The 17592-nt window shown below is 43.8% G+C and overlaps 2 protein-coding genes across 4 annotated transcripts in view; one reads left to right on the top strand and one right to left on the bottom strand.

Moving 5' to 3' along the window:
* Positions 1–4836, bottom strand: part of LOC134341494 (pecanex-like protein 1) — a 275158-nt gene extending 270322 nt beyond the window's left edge. For all 3 annotated transcript variants that reach the window (XM_063039370.1, XM_063039362.1, XM_063039377.1), the window contains exon 1: positions 4612–4836. In XM_063039370.1, coding sequence (XP_062895440.1) covers positions 4612–4764 — 153 coding nt within the window. In that variant the 5' untranslated portion in view covers positions 4765–4836. The remainder of the gene's footprint in view (positions 1–4611) is intronic.
* Positions 1–17592, top strand: part of LOC134357299 (uncharacterized) — a 185980-nt gene that overhangs the window by 144802 nt on the left and 23586 nt on the right. The window contains exon 2 of the mRNA XM_063068680.1: positions 4447–4698. Coding sequence (XP_062924750.1) covers positions 4447–4698 — 252 coding nt within the window. The remainder of the gene's footprint in view (positions 1–4446; positions 4699–17592) is intronic.

Below are 17592 nucleotides of genomic sequence, written 5' to 3'. Positions count from 1 at the left end.
GAATTAGCCGCCTGGTGGTGTACTGGCATCAGCACTGGACTTTGAGGACTGGCTCCTTGCACGCTTTCCATCCGTGCTAGGATGAGCGTTGATCTAGGAACTCCACCTCATAAAAAAGACAAATGGTAAAGAAATAGCACAGTTGCTACCTGATGCACCACAAGTGCGGAGAGGAACTCAACAACAAATGTATTGGATGTTTGATTGTTACATCTAAAGATAAAGAGTAGCTGTATTTGTCACATGTACATTGAAACATACAGTGAGATGCATTATTTGCGTGGAGATGTGCCTGGCAGCCAGCAGTCAGCAATGCTTCTGACGGCAACATAAGAAGTCCACTACTTACTAACCCTAACACGTACATCTTTGGAATGTGGGAGAAAACCAGAGCACCCAGAGGAAACTCATGCAGTCACGGGGAGAACATACAATCTCCTAGTGAACGGTTTTGGCCCGAAACATCAACTCTTTATTCCTTTTCATTGATGCTGCCTGAGATGCTGAGTTCTTCCAACATTTTGTGTATGTTACTATGGGATTCTATTCACCTACACAACCCTTAGCACATCAAGAAGCATGCTTGTAAACATGTAATATAGAAGGAATTTGCAGAAACACGAGAGATTCTGTAAATACCAGAAAGTCAGAGCAACACACACAGAATGCTGGAGGAACTCAGTAGGTCGGAGAATATCAATGGAGGGGAATAAACAGCCGATGTTTTGGGATGAGTCCCTTCGTCGGTCCTGATGAAGTCTCCAATGAGTTTTTATGTTCTGTTTCTAAGCCAAACTTGCCATACTTTCCCCTTACTTTATACCTCCTCTCCTCCTTCCCTCTACCATCATCTGCTCCACTGGCAACGTACTTTCTCTCAAACTTGTCCCCTCACCTAAACATGCATTTTCTTCCTTTAATCTTTTTCCAACTCTAACTGCCTTCTCATTCACAAGCCACTCAGCCCAGGGCAGCTCCTCACCCCATATCAGACTCCTGGCCAAACAGTTGAGGCAACACTTCACCTGTGAGTCTGTTGAGGTCATCAATTCCATCTGGTATTCCTAATGCGACCTCCTCTACACTGGTGAGACCCAACATAAATTGGGGGGGGGGGGAGCTGCTTTGTCGAGCACCTCCACTTCATCCGCTCAAACAGGAATTTCCCTGTGGACAACCATTTTAATTCCTATCCCGACGTCATTCCCTAACCTCTGTCTTTGCCACGATGAGGCCACTCTCAGGGCAGAGGAGCAACACGTCATATTCCGTCTAGGTAGCCTTCAACCTGCTGGCATGAACATTAATTTCTCCTTCCAGTGATTTTTCCCCTCCCCCTTCTTCTATTCCCCACTCTGGCCTCCTAACTTGCCTATCACCTCCCCCTGTACCTCTCCCTCTTCCCTTTCTCCCATTGTCCACTCTCATTTCCTATCAGATTCCTTCTTCCCCACCTAACTGGCTTCAACAATCACCTTCTAGCTAGTCCTCCTTCCCCTCCCCCAATCTTTTTATTCTGGCACCTTTCCCCTTCCTTTCTGGTCCTGAAGAAGGGTCTTGGCTTGAAATGTCAACTGTTTATTCATTTCATAGAACACAGAATAGTACAGCACAGTATAGGCCCTTCTGCCCACAATGTTGTGCTGACCCTCAAACCCTGCCTCCCAAATACCCCCCCCCACCTTAAATTCCTCCATATACCTGTCTAGTAGTCTCTTAAATTTCACTAGTGTATCTGCCTCCACCACTGACTCAGGCAGTGCATTCCACACACCAACCACTCTCTGAGTAAAAAACCTTCCTCTAATATCCCCCTTGAACTTCCCACCCCTTACCTTAAAGCCATGTCCTCTTGTATTCAGCAGTGGTGCCCTGGGGAAGAGGCGCTGGCTATCCACTCTATCTATTCCTCTTATTATCTTGTACACCTCTATCATGTCTCCTCTCATTCTCCTTCTCCCCAAAGAGTAAAGCCCTAGCTCCTTTAATCTCTGATCATAATCCATACTCTCTAAACCAGGCAGCATCCTGATAATTCCGCTCTGTACCCTTTCCAATACTTCTACATCCATCCTACAGTGAGGCGACCAGAACTGGACACAGTACTCCAAGTGTGGCCGAACCAGAGTTTTATAGAGCTGCATCATTACCTCGCGACACTTAAACTCTATCCCTCAACTTATGAAAGGCTAACACCCCAAAAGCTTTCTTAACTACCCAGTCTACCTGTAAGGCAACTTTCAGGGATCTGTGGACATGTACCCCCAGATCCCTCTGCTCCTCCACACTACCAAGTATCCTGCCATTTACTTTGTACTCTGCCTTGGAGTTTGTCCTTCCAAAGTGTACCACCTTGCACTTCTCCAGGTTGAACTCCATCTGCCACTTCTCAGCCCACTTCTGCATCCTATCAAGATCTCTCTGCAATCTTTGACAATTCTCTACACTATCCACAACACCACCAACCTTTGTGTCATCTGCAAATTTGCCAACCCACCCTTCTACCCTTACATCCAGGTCATTAATAAAAATTACGAAAAATAGAGGTCCCAGAACAGATCCTTGTGGGACACTCGTCACACCCTCCAATCCGAATGTACTCCCTCCACCATCACCCTCTGCTTTCTGCATGCAAGACAATTCTGAATCCACCTGGCCAAACTTCCCTGGATACCATGCCTTCTAACTTTCTGAATAAAGGTTCCTGTGGAACCTTGTCAAATGTCTTACTAAAATCCATGTAGATCACATCCACTGCACTACCCTCATCTATATGCCTGGTCACCTCCTCAAAGAACTCTATCAGGCTTGTTAGACATGATCTGACCTTCACAAAGCCATGCTGACTGTCCCTGATCAGACCATGGTTCTCTAAATGCCCATTGATCCTATCTCTAAGAATCTTTTCCAACAGCTTTCCCACCACAGACGTAAGGCTCACTGGTCTATAATTACCCGGACTATCCCCACTACCTTTTTTTGAACAAGGGGACAACATTCGCCTCCCTCCAATCCTCCGGTACCATTCCCACGGACAACGAGGACATAAAGATCTTAGTCAGAGGCTCAGCAATCTCTTCCCTCACCTCATGAAGCAGCCTGGGGAATATTCCGTCAGGCTCCAGGGACTTATCCGTCCTAATGTATTTTAGCAACTCCAACACCTCTTCTCCCTTAATATCAACATGCTCCAGAACATCAACCTCACTCATATTGTCCTCACCGTCATCAAGTTCCCTCTCATTGGTGAATACCAAAGAGAAGTATTCACTGAGGACTTCGCTCACTTCCACAGCCTCCAGGCACAGCTTCCCACCTTTATTCCTAATCGGTCCTATCTTCACTCCTGTCATCCTTTTGTTCTTCACATAATTGAAGAATGCCTTGAGATTTTCCTTTACCCTACTCACCAAGGGCTTCTCATGCCCCCTTCTTGCTCTCCTCAGCCCCTTCTTAAGCTCCTTTCTTGCTACCCTATATTCCTCAGTAGACCCATCTGATCCTTGCTTCCTAGACCTCATGTATGCTGCCTTCTTCCACCTGACTACATTCTCTACCTCCCTTGTCACCCATGGTTCCTTCACCCTACCATTCTTTATTTTCCTCACCGGGACAAATTTATCCCTAACATCCTGTAAGAGATCCCTTAACATCGACCACAGGTCCATAGCACATGTCCCTACAAAAACATCATCCCAATTCACACCCTCAAGTTCTAGCCTTATAGCCTCATAATTTGCCCTTCCTCAATTTAAAAAATTCCTGTCCTCTCTGATTCTATTCTTTTCCATGATAATGTTAAAGGCCGGGGAGCAGATCTGTGACCTGACCCAGTTCGTTACCTAATACTAGATCTAGTGTGGCATTCCCCCAAGTCGGCCTGTCAACATACTGTGACAGGAACCCGTCCTGGACACACACAAACTCTGCCCCGTCTAAACTCTTGGAACTAATCAGGTGGCAATCAACGTTAGAGAAGTTAATGACAAGCATGATAACAACCCTGTTATTTTTGCACCTTTCCAAAATCTGCCTCCCAATCTGCTACCAGGGGGCCTACAGAATACTCCACAGATGCTGTTTGACCTGCTGAGTTCCTTTAGCACTTCGATGATATTAAACTGTCTTCCATGTGTACACTTCCGAACCTCAGGTGGACAGAAACCTTGCCCCCACACAGATCACACCCTGATCCATATCCCTGTCCCTGCTCCCAGACCCAGACATAGTCCCTACACTTCCTCCTAACCCTATCCTTACATTTACTCCTGGCTGACCCCAACACTGCAGCTGTCCCCTGGGCCTACAAATAGGTGACTCCCCCCCCCCCATATCACTGTCTCTGCATCTGTTCTCCACCCCGCCCGCCCATCCCTCAAGTTAGGAAGACCCTCAAGTTAGGACTCTTCCTCAGGCCCCACCCCAAAGTTACCACACCCACCTCAGGCTCCGCCCCTCATCCTGACAGGCACCACCCGTCTCCAGAACCCCACTCTTCGTAACATCAGGTCCCGCCCTGGAGTGCCCTCCTCCCAGGCCCCGCCCTCTTTTGCCCTCAGGCTGCAGCCCTGTCCCAAGCCGTCACCCCTCGGGGCCCTCCCGGACACTCACCAGGTGCAGGACGAACGGAGCTCCGAGCAGCGCGATCCATACGTACAGGTGGAAAGTATTGGAGAAGCCGCTCTGCTGCGGCTCCAGGTAACAGCCGCCAGTTATCGCCGCCCACACCCCCCGCCGGAGGATTACAGCCAGTTGCCAGCCCATGCCGGACCCTGTGTCCGTCACTGGCCGGGGACTACCGGGCCGGGCTCTACACCATCGCCGCCGCCATGTCGCCGGCTCTGTTTCCTTCCCATCATCCTTTATACTGCAGCGAGGCGGGGTTACTCCCGGTCATCCCGTTGCTGTGGTCCCCTGGGCCTGAGATCGGTCATCTGCCTGGTTCATCGTTATCATTTCTCCCTCCCTGGCTCTCTCCCACTTCACCCCACCTCTTCTCCCCCCTTCTCTCGCACCCCCCCCACTTCTCGCCCTGCCACTCTCCTCACCACTCCCCTTCTCACAACCCCTCTTCTCCCCCCATCCATCCACCTCCTGTTTAGAGCATCCCTCCTCTTCTCATACCCCCTCTTCCCACGCCCCCACCCCTCTCATCACCACCCACTCCTCTCGCCCCACCACAACTCTTCTTCCCCTTCTTCCCCACCTCCTCTCCCCCTCCTCTTCCTGTGCCCTATCCACATCGCCCCCACTTTGTCTCACCCCTCCCTCTCCTCTCGATGCCACCCCCTTCTCTCGCCCCACCACACCTCTTCTTCTCCCTCCTCTTCTTCCTGCTTCCTCTTCTCCCCTTCTCCCCACTCTCCCCACTCCCTCTTCTGCCCCTTCTCCCCACTCCCTCTTCTCCCCCCTTCTCCCCACTCCCTCTTCTCCCCCCTTCTCCCCACTCCCTCTTCTCCCCCCTTCTCCCCACTCCCTCTTCTCCCCCCTTCTCCCCACTCCCTCTTCTCCCCTTCTCCCCACTCCCTCTTCTCCCCCTTCTCCCCTTCCCCCACCACCCCTCTCCCCTTCTCCACCTCCCCCAACACCCTCTCCCCTCCCTTCCACTCCACTCCCCCTCCATTCCCCCCTCCTCCCTCTCCACTTCTTCTCACCTCCCCCAATCCCCTTCACCCCCCCCCAACTCCCCTTCACACCCTCCTCCACAGCTTTGCCATCCTCTGGCTAAAGGAATTCCGCCTCATCTCTGTTCTAAAGTGATGTCCTTTTACTCTGAAGTTGTATCCTCTGGTTCTAGACTCTTCCACTATTGGAAACATCTGAATTTGCTTCCCTTGAAAGGTGAAGCAGCCTCTGTGGAAATCGATGCCCAGAGCCACAATGGTGTTAGTCCTGGATTCAAACTTCAAATCCTAGCCCATATCCACTAACAAACCTTAACACCCCCCTTACAAACCTTATCATTTCCTGTAAGTCACCTTATGTACAGATGCTCCAGTGCCTTTATGGACATACAATATTTATGGACTTGAATATTTATATTTATTCTGTTCTTTATCTTATTGTGTTTGTTTTGTGCTGCATTGGATCCAGAATAACAGTTATTTCATTCTCCCTTATGCTTGCGTCCTGTAAATGACATTAGGCAATCTTGAATCTATTCTGTGTTAATTACCTAACCAGCCTAACCTAGTCAGACAAAATGGCTCAGAGACTGCAGTATCATGTTAAGCCCACAACAGGGCAGGCCATTGCTGTGTTCGAGTGTAAATTCTGATTTGCAAGCATAGGGATGGAATATCTGTCACATAGCTGGACAAGGCCTCGGGGCTGGAAACAGGGACTGGGAACAATCCTTCAGTGATACCTATTTAGTGTAAGAAATCTCACAAGAATAGGAAATAAATATGCGTAGTATTAGTTTTTCATTCTATTATATTTATTTCTTCCTGTGAATCCCTGCAAGAAAATGAATCTCAAGGTAGTATATGCTGACAGAGTTACAAAAAAGTTACAAAATGCTGACATATACATATTTAGGTAATAAATTTACTTCGAACTTTGAAGAAAAACCTACACTTTCATTGTTTAACAATATCTGTTTCAGCTTGAGAATGTGGCAGAAGTAACCAAGAGAAATGCTATAACCTGGAGAACAGTAGGAGTTGGAGGGATACCTGTACTGCAGATAATTTGAGTTTGTTTTAAAATGTAGAACAGTACAGCACAGGAACAGGCCTTTCCATCCACAGTGTTGTGCCTAATCAATCAAATGGCTAACTAAACTTAATGGCTGCCCCAAGCGCAATCCTAGCAAGTGATGCATTTCACTGTACGTTTTGATGTTTGCATGCACATGAGACAAATAAAACTAATCTTAGAACTAAAGATTTGCTTTAGAAATCCTAAGTTTGCAGTTTGCATTTTACCAGATTTTAAGGAGAACCTGAGGAGGATCTTCTCTGAGGGTGGTGTGAATGTGGAACATCCATCAATTCTGAGGCTGTGTTCTCTGGTCCTAGACTCCCCCACTTCGGAAAACATCCTCTCCATATCCACTCTATTGAGGCCTTTCAGTATCCCATAGATTTCAATAAGATCCACCCTCATTCTTTTAAACTCTAGTGAGTACAGGCCCAGAGATTTCAAATACTCCTCATATGTTAATCCTTTCATTCCTGGGATAATTCTCGTGAACATCCTTTGGACCCTCTCCAATGCCAGCGCATCAAAATGAATGCTAGCACTGCATTTGCCTTCCTTATCACTGACTCAACCTGCAAGTTAACCTTTGGGAAATTCTACATGAGGGTTCTCAAACCTCTTTCCCCTCAGAATTTTGAATCTTCTCCCCACTTAGAAAATTGTCCACACCTTTACTCATTCTGCCAAAGTGCATGACCATGCACATTCTTCTAAATTCTAGTGAGCACAGGCCCAGAGATATCAAATGCTCCTCATATGTTAACCTTTTCACTCCAGGGATCATTCTTGGGAACCTCCATTGGACTTCCTTGGAATCTACCCCTTCTTTGTGTATTCCCCTGATCTGTCTAAGTCCTTCTGCAGACACCTGGCTTCTTCAACAGTCGCTGCCCCTTCACTTAGCCACAAAGCCATTAATTCCTTTGTCCAAATCATAATGTGAAAAGGAACAGTCCTAACAGTTACCACTAGTCACCCACAACCAACAAGAAAAGACCCTCTTTATTTCCCACTCTTTGCCTCCTGGCAGTCAGCCAATCTTCTATTCATGCTAATATCTTTCCTGTAATACCGTGGGCTCTTAGCTCATTAAGCAGCCTCAAGTGTGGGACCTTATCAAAGGCCTTCTGAAGATCCAAATAACCAACATCCACTGACTCTCCTTTGTCTATCCTGCCTGTTATCTCCTCAAAGAATTCCAACAAATTTATTAAGCAAGATTTCCCCTTTAGAAAGCCTCTATCTATATACTACTAAAACTCTCATGCTCTGTCTGTCTGTTTGTGACCTTCAATTAGCGCAAACGGTGCATTACAGCGGCACTTTTTTGGGCTAAATCGAATTAAAATGCATTAACTTACAGAATGCAGGCAAACTTCAGGGTTATATGCTCATATAAAATTGCTCATTCGCCAAAAATCAACAGGCTGCCTTTCACCCGAGACCCAATCAGCCATCATGGAAATCGGGACGCCACAGCCCAACGCATGCGCACGGCCAGCCTCAACAGCACCTCACGATGCTCACAGAGCCGCTTCCACCTTCCATGGAGACCGCGACGACAGGTGCACGGCCAGCCTCAGCAGCACCTCACGATGCTCACAGAGCCGCTTCCACCTTCCATGGAGACCGCGACGACAGGTGCACGGCCAGCCTCAGCAGCACCTCACGATGCTCACAGAGTCGCTTCCACCTTCCATGGAGACCGCGACGACACGTGCACGGCCAGCCTCAGCAGCACCTCACGATGCTCACAGCAGCCACACCAACCACAGCAAAAGGGCAGGACTATCATGTCCATTTAGGAGAGCACCAACCACATCATCAAGAAACAACAGCATCTTGGAGCCTTTGGTGTTACTGCTTCCTATCTTCTATCAAGCATTAGGGTAAAAATATATGGATAGCCTAACTATGCCGCGTGGAAAGAGAAGGGGGACATTATGGTCAAGAGATGATGCCAAACGTCATCAGGAAGTGACAAGGAGAGGGGAGGGAGAGAACAACAATCGGATGAGGCCAGGGCCGCACAACTCCAGGATTAAAGAGTCAGGACAAAAAAGATGAGAACAGACAAGACAGAGGAGGAGAGGCATGCATGTCTCCAAAATGACAACAATAGGCACAGAAGGAGGAGAGAACAAGAATCCGATCAGGCCAGGGCCGCACAACTCCAGGATCAGAGAGAAGCAACAAATGGTAGAGGAGATGAGGAGACGAAGGATGAAAGGGCTGCACATCTCCAGAATGATAAAAACGGGCAGAGAAGGAGGAGAGAGGAAGAGACAGAGGAGAAAAGGAAAGATCAACTGGAGAATATGCGGCACAGAGTCATTATTGCAAGTGTTCCTGAAGACGACAATACCTCGACAGAGAAAGAGCAAGGCAAGATGCACGACTCGCATGCCGTCACATTTCTGCTGATGTTGGTTCGATGACCAGAGTATGCCCTCACTGTCGTGCCTTCCTATTCACTGGAGGAACTGCACATTTCTGCTGTATGAAGGGAAAAGTCAGGATAGGCAATTTGCAGCCTCTACCTAATGAACTCCTCAATTTGTACAGCAATGATGAACCTATTGCAAACAAGTTCAGCAAGAACATCAGAAAATACAATTGCCTTTTCCAAATGACATCCTTTGATGCCAAAGAAGTCATTCCAACTAGGAATCGATGGAATCCTTCTGTGATTATTCAAGGCCAAATTCATCATTACATTGGACAATTAATTCCAGACCCGAACCAGCAAGCCTGATTCCTTCAAATTTACTTCATGGATCCTTAAGACAGCATAGAATTGAGAATGGGGATACTCCAGAATGATGGAATTCAATGTGAGATTGTTGAATTATTGGAAAACCTACTACGACAATGAAACCCGTACATTTCATCCCTTGCAAAAGAACAAATTCGAGGCACGCCAGAGGCGTCCATTGTCATTGATCCTGACCGGAGATCGGCATTTGAACACGAGAGAAGATTTAATGCACAAATTGCCAACGAAGTCACTGTCATTATACCAAATAGCACCAAACCCGAAGTAAGATTGTGTTACACATTGTGTTGAAAGAATGAGGAGGTGATTTGCAAATAATTTCAGAGTCCCATCACTCATATGACAGCTTTCGATACATATTTTTCTTTCCACTTGGAGACAATGGCTGGCATCAGCAACTCCGAATGATGAGCAACAAGAAACTGATGGCAATGCGTTATTATGCGTATCGAATAATGAATCATGAGAATGAGTTTAATAACCTTCTCAGAGGAGGACGTCTATTCCAACAATACTTGGGTTGATATGGCTGCTAAGATTGAAGGTGAAAGGCTAAGCTACATCCGAATGAATCAAGCAACCTTGAGATCAACAACATACAGAGGCCCGACTGATGCATTGAATGATGACGATGATTTCAGAAATATCGGAAGGCGCATCATCCTCTCCTCAACATTTGTTGGTGGACCGAGATACATGATGGAATGATGTCAGGACGCCATGATGTATATACGGAAGTATAGTAATGCCTCATTGTACATGCAATCCAAACTGGCCTGAAATCCAACAGCATCTTTTTTGGCATCAGCCACCAAATGATCGGCCAGATTTAATCGTGAGAGTGTTTGACTTGAAGAGAAAGTTGTTTATGAAGTATCTCACTGGAACAGATGGTCTCTTTGGTAGGTGTATCCCTTACATTGTAAGTGTTGAATACCAAAAGTGGGGTCTGCCTCATTTGCACTGTCTGCTGTGGCTCGATGAGGCATCCAAGCCGAGACCACAAGATTATGATAAATTCGTTTAAGCAGAAATACCAGATCCAAATGAAGATACAGAGCTGCATGAATTGGTACTGAAGCACATGATACATGGTCTGTATTGCACCTCTAAATCACCATGTTGGCAAAATAGTACATGCAGTAAGAGGTACCCGAAGCCATTCATTGAGCATAGAAGGTATGGGGATGATTCATATCTTGTGTATAGGAGACAGTCTGTGCAAATGGGAGGATTCCAAGGTCATCAAGTAGGATGACAAAGTCGAACTATAACTTCTGAATGGGTGGTCGCTTATAATGCCCAACTATTAAAGCTGTTCAATTGTCATCTAAATGTAGAAATATGCTCATCTGTCAGGTTCGTCAAATACGTGATCAAGTATACCCTGAAGAGGAGTGAATAGAGAAGATGAAATCACACAGTATTTGACAGGCAGATATATCGGGCCTCTGAAGCTGTCGGATTGATACTTGGATTTCCAATTCATGAGAGGGAACCAGCTGTTGTTCGCCTTCAAGTGCACCTTCCCCAACAGCATCAAGTATTCTTTCGAGATAATGCTGCTGTACAACTGAATAATGATATGTCAAGAACCACTTTAACGCAATTCATGGATCTTTGCACTCGCGATCCATTTGCAAGAACCCTGTACTATGCAGATATTCCCAGATTCTACATGTGGACTAATAAGAGATGAGAAAGAAGGAGAATGGGGAAAAAAGTGAAGGACTACTCCGGGATTTTTGAAGCAAATGTTCTGGGTCGAGTGTATACCGTTTCTCCACGAAGTGGTGACCTCTACTATTTGAGACTTCTTCATCACATAAAGGGACCGGTGTCTTTCAAATCATTGAAAACACATGATGGAGATATCCTTCCATCATTCAAAGATGTCTGCAGAGAGAGAGGATTGTTGCAAGCTGACGATCATTGGCAGCAAACTATGGAAGAGGCAGAGAGAACAAGAATGCCCAGAGCAATGAGAGATTTGTTTGTCGTCTTGCTAAGAAACACTGAAATCAACAATTCACAGCAATTATGGAACTGGTTCAAGAATGCAATGTCTGAAGATTTCTTACCAATGGAGAGGAGAACTATCAATGATCCTGATATCATGATCGATGAGAGGCATCATGGACAAGCTCTTCTGTATTTCCAAGAGAAACTTGAGAATTTGGCAAAACATTTGAAGAGTATAACTTGCCAACACAAAAAAATGGTACAATTACTCAAAGCGCTGGCAATCTGGAACTATTGCGTGAACTGCAATACAATAGAGACTAACAGCAGGAATTTGTTTCACAGAAGGAGCCCCTATTGAATAATCAGCAAAGAGAAGTATATGAATATGTGTGCGACTGCTTGGAAAGGAATCTCTCTTCAGCGATTTTCACTGATGCACCAGGAGGAGCGGGCAAGTCATTTATCATCAACTTGATCCTCACTAAAGTTAGGGGAAATGGAGGTGTTGCTGTTGCTGTAGAATCATCAGGTATTGCAGCAGCATTGATGCCTGGTGGTAAGACAGCGCATTCACGATACAAAATACCCCTCAAAGTCAATGAGGATGCCCTTTGTAACATCGATAAAAACACCAATACTGCAAATTTACTCCAAAATGCGAAGCTTATTGTCTGGGATGAGTGCCCCATGATTAGGAGGGAGAGTTTTGAAGCTGCAAACCGCACTCTTCGTGATGTATGCGACAAGGATGAGGCCTTCAGGGGTATTTTAACCATTTGCTGTGGTGATTTCTGTCAGCTTCTAGCAGTTGTGAAACACGGAAATTATGCTGATGTGGAGAATTCATGCATTAAAAAATCATACTTATGGAGAAGCTTCATCAAGTTTCAATTGAAGATAAACATGCGATTGAGTGAGGGAGAAGGACAATATTCTGAGTTCTTACTGGATGTTGGAGAAGACAAGATTGAGAAAAATAAAAACAATGAAATCGAATTACCTGAAGATATGATTCTGTCAGTGAAAACTATGGAAGAATGCATTGATTTCATTTACCCGACGTTCGACAATCCTGCAGAACTCTTCTCGAAGAATTCTATCTTGGTTCCTCTTAATGAAATGATGCGAAAAATAAACTTCACATATATTAGACTCTTCTCTGGAATCGTGGAAGAATACTGCTCCTTCAATGCCGTAATTGAAGGAGCTAACGCCACTCATTTTCCTACAGAATTCCTTGATTCCGTCGAACTCTCTGGATTGCCACCACATAAACTGAAATTGAAGAGGGGATCTCCCATCATTTCAATAAGGAACTTAGATCCATCAAGGCTTTGCAATGGAACGCGAATGATGGTGGAAGAACTGCACAACAATCTCATCGTAGCAAAGATAAACATTGGTGCATTCAAAAATGACATTGTCATGATCCCAAGAATTACTCTCAGTTTATCAGAAGGGGAAGATTTCTCTCTTCAGCGGAGCCAGTTCCCGATACAGTCGTGCTTTGCTAGGACTATACATAAGGCGCAAGGCCAAACCATGGGGAATGTGCTGATTTTTCTGCTGAAACCAGTATTCCAGCATGGTCAACTTTATGTGGTTTTAAGCCGGGGAAAAAGAAATGAAAACGTTAGAGTATTCCTGAAGGGTGGCTGATCAACCAGAAATGTGGTCATAAAAAGTGTCCTTCATTAAATGAGGAGGAGCAATATTTGTCTTGCTACGCGTCTTTCTTCTTTAATACACTGAGTTTTTCTTCTTTAATTTCCAAAGCAAAGCGATAGCAATAGCATTCAGGGAAATTTAATGTTCATTCTGGTCACATATTTGTCTTGCTATGCATCTTTTTTCTTTAATAAACTGAGTTTTTCTTCTTTAATTTTCAAATCAAAGAGATGGCAATAGCATTCAGGAAAATTTAATGTTCATTCTGGTCACATCAGACTGCACTACCCTTCTCTCAAAGGGTGCCCCATTGTCTAGTCTACTGTTATAATTTGTAGCCCACATTCCTTACATAAAGCGCATAGTGGTTAGAATCAGAATCAGACTGACATACTGTATGTTGGGAAATTTATTGTTTTGCTGCAGCAGTACATTACAGTACATGACTTCAAAACTATAAATTACAATAAGAAATATATACGTAAAATTCAATTAAGTAAGTAGTGCAAAAAGAAAGCAAAAAAAAAACTGAGGTAATGTTCATGGATTCATTGTCCATTTAGAAATTTAGAGGTGAAGAAGTTTTTCCTGAATGTTAAGTATGTGTTTTCAGGCTCAGTGAGAAGAGGGCATGTCCTGGGTGGTGGGGGTTTTTAATGATGGATGCTGCCTTTTGAGACATAGCCTTTTGAAGGTGTCCTCAATGCTGAGGAGGCTAGTGCCGCGATGGAGCTGGCTGACTTTACAACTTTCTGCAGCTTTTTCTGATCCTGTGCAGTGGCTTCTCCATACAAAACTGTGATGTAACCAGTTAGAATGCTGGCCATGGTGTACCTGTCGAAATTTGCGAATGCTTTCCAAATGGTCACCTATGATGATGTCGTTAATTGATCGAATAAGTGCAATAAAAATGACAGTTTTACTGAAATTTTTATGCACGTTTCAAGCTGTTCCATCCTTTGTCCGGAAAATGTTTTTTGATAGAATAGATTCTATGATCTTGTCATATATCTGGAATAATAAGAGCTCTAGACTGAGTAAACTTTTACTGCAAAAATTAAAAAAAGATGGAGGCTTGGCTTTACCAAACTTTAGATTCTATTACTGGGCAATTAATTTTCGTTATATTACTTTTTGGATCCACTGTATAGATAACCAAGACTGTTCTTCACGGTTGGACTTGGAGGAGAACTCGGTAAAGGGGTTCTCCTTGGCTTCTTTACTGGGAGCTCCTCTTCCCTTCTTGTTTTCTAAGATTGCTAGACAAGATCTTAGTCCCATTGTTAGACATACATTAAAAATTTGGTTTCAGTTTCGCAGATTTTTTTGACTTAATTAACTTAGTTCTTTCTAGTAATATCTATTTTAACTACAAACGTTTGTATTTTTTAAACCATCAGTTTTAAATAAGGCCTTTTTAACATGGGAAACTAAGGGAATAAAAACTTTTCTAGATTTGTTTTTAGAGGATTGTTTAATGTCTTTTTCTAGTGGACAAATATGATTTACCTAATGCACAATTTTTTAGATATTCGCAAGTCAGGAATTTTTTACGCTATTTGTTACTGAATTACCCATTTGTCCTTTTACCAAATAGGATAGATGTTATCTTTCAGCTTAAACCATTTCAAAAGGATTGATAGCCATTATATATAAACGGCTATTGAATTTACAAATGATGTCTAAAGATAAGGTTAAACGTGCTTGTGAATTGGAACTTCAAGAATCACTTTCAGATAATCAATGGAATAAAATCTGTCATTTAGTTAACAATTCCTCTACCTGTGCCCGTCACTCCTTGATTCAGTTCAAGGTAGTGCACAGGGCGCATATGTCAAAAGATAAACTAGCGCATATTTTTTCTAATATAAATCCTACCTGTGATAGATGCAACACTGAGATGGCTACCTTAACTCATATGTTTTGGTCCTGCATAAAGTTAAGTAATTTTTGGAGAGATGTTTTTAGAATATTATCAAAAATCATAGGTTTGGACCTACAACCTAATTCATTTACGGCAATCTTTGGGTTATTCCAACAGCAGCAGGAAACGTTCCTGCTTCCACTCAATGCATGATAGCTTTCTCAACTTTATTGGCTAGGAGAGCTGTTCTATTGTACTGGAATAATCCCAATCCACCTACTGTTTTTTTTTTGGCTCTCCTCCATTATGTCGTGTTTAAGTTTGGAGAAAATTAGGAGTCAGACGTTTGACACATCTTTTAAATTTGAGCAAACTTGGCGAACCTTTTATTCAATATTTTCATATGATCTAATTCTTCTTACTTTTTCAGTTAATTTTTTTTCTTCTCCGTGAAGTTTTAGATTTGACCAGAAGGACTTTTCCTTTTTTTTTAACTGTATCCTCAAAATGGACTGCCCTGTCCCTTTTTTTTTGTTTTAGGTTAGTTTCGTGTTTTTTTTCTCAATAACAGAAATTTTGAGTCTTTTTGTCTATGAACTGTTAAGAGGAGAAGTGGTTCTTTTTTTTTCTTTATATTAGCTTAATACTATATATGATTTTGACTGTGTATATTCCTTTTTTTGTTTGTACTATTATTGAAATATGTATTTGAGATAACCTCTCCTCTGGGTTGTATTTATCCTTATTCTTTTAAATCAATAAAAAAAGATTGAAAGTGAGAAATTTGCGAGGGTCTTTGGTGATGTGCCAAGTTTCCTCAAACTCCTAATGAAATTTAGCCACTGTTATGCCTTTTTTGTAATTGCATCAATATGTTGGGTCCAGCATAGATCTTCAGAAATGTCAACACCCAGGAACTTGAAACTGCTCACACTTTCCACTACTGATCCCTCGAAGAGGATTGGTGTGTGTTTCCCTCGACTTCCTTTTCCTGAAGTGCACAATCAATTGCTTGGTCTTACTGACTGAGTGTGACACCATTCAACCAGCTGCTCCATATTTGCTCCTGTACGCCTCATCATCACCATCTGAAATTCTGCCAACAATGGTTGTCATCAGGAAATTTATAGATGGCGATGGAGCTGGACCTAGCCACACAGTAATGAGTGTAGAGAGAATAGAGCAGTGAGGTGTGCCAGTGTTGATTGTCAGCAAGGAGAAGTTATTTCTGATCCGCTCTGACTGTGATCTCGCAGTGAGGACATCAAGGATCCAGTTGCAGAAGGAGGTACAGAGGCCCAGGTTTTGGAGCTTGTTGAGTGGAACTGAAGGTATGATTGTGATAAACGCTAAGCTGTAATCAATAAACAGGAGCCTGATGTAGGTATTGCTATTATTCACGTGATCTTAGGCTGAGCGGAGAGCCAGTGACATTGCATCTGCTGTAGATCTATTGTGGCGATAGGAATATTGCAGCTGGTACAGGTCTTTGCTTAGTCAGAGATTGATTCTGGCCATGAACAACCCCTCATCACAGTAGTCATGAGTGCAACTGGGTGTAGTCATTGAGGCACTGGTCTTCTTGGGCACTGGTATGATTGTCACCCTTTTGAAGCAGGTGAGAACCCCCAACTGCAGCAGTGAGAGATTGAAGATGTCCTTGAATACTCCCATCAGTTGGTTGGCATAGGTTTTCAATTCCTTACCAGATACACCATCAGGGCCTGGCACCTTGCAAGGGTTCACCCTCCTGAAAGATGTTCTGACATAGGCTACCAATACGGAGATCACAGGATCACCAGATGCTGCAGGACTTCTTACATGTGTAGTTTTATTGTCCCGTTCAAAGCAGCGTTATGGAGCCAGTTCAATCCCGATTATAAGGATTTCGTACATTCTCCATGTGGCGATGTGGCTTTCCTCCATGTGCTCCAGTTGCCTCCCACATTCCAAAGATGTACAGGTTTATGGGTCACATGTGTGTAATTGGGCTTGTTGGTCCAGTAGGACTTGTAACTGTGCTGTATCTTTAAATAAGTTTTTCTAAAAACACAAACTTACCTTGATTGCATTAGGTTTTCTTTTCCAAATCATGAGCTTTTCTTCCTGAATTGTAGACTTCTGCAGCTTCTTAGCAACAGAAGTTAGTCTATCGTTTCCCTCACTTTGTCTCCCTTCGTAAGCAAATGAATCACGATTGCAGTTTTCCAATCTGCTGATGCTTTCACAAAACTCTGAGATCTTTGAAACCCTTCAACAAATTTCTATCCCTGAAGTCAACCAATAACTTGTTCATCTCAAATATGTTTTTCCAATGATTCAAGTGCAGTCTGTACACTTTGACCTCTCCCAACGGATTACACAGAAACCAAACAGATTATATCTCCAAAAGTCAGGGATGGAAAAATTCTATGACGTCAACAAAAACAAAACCTGGAGCTGACTGTGGCTTCGACCACCAAACTTACAAATATGCAAGCTCAAAAATAAAGTTGAGGAAGCACAAGCCTTTCGTCAGAGTACCAAAATATGATCTTCAAAATATTCCACCAGAATTCATAGATGGCCTGAACAACCTTCTCACTGCTCTAAACACAACTGATAGGACACAGAG

This window comes from Mobula hypostoma, chromosome 2, assembly GCF_963921235.1.
Source record: "Mobula hypostoma chromosome 2, sMobHyp1.1, whole genome shotgun sequence".
Lineage (NCBI taxonomy): Eukaryota > Metazoa > Chordata > Chondrichthyes > Myliobatiformes > Myliobatidae > Mobula > Mobula hypostoma.
This window is presented reverse-complemented; position numbering and strand designations above follow the sequence as displayed.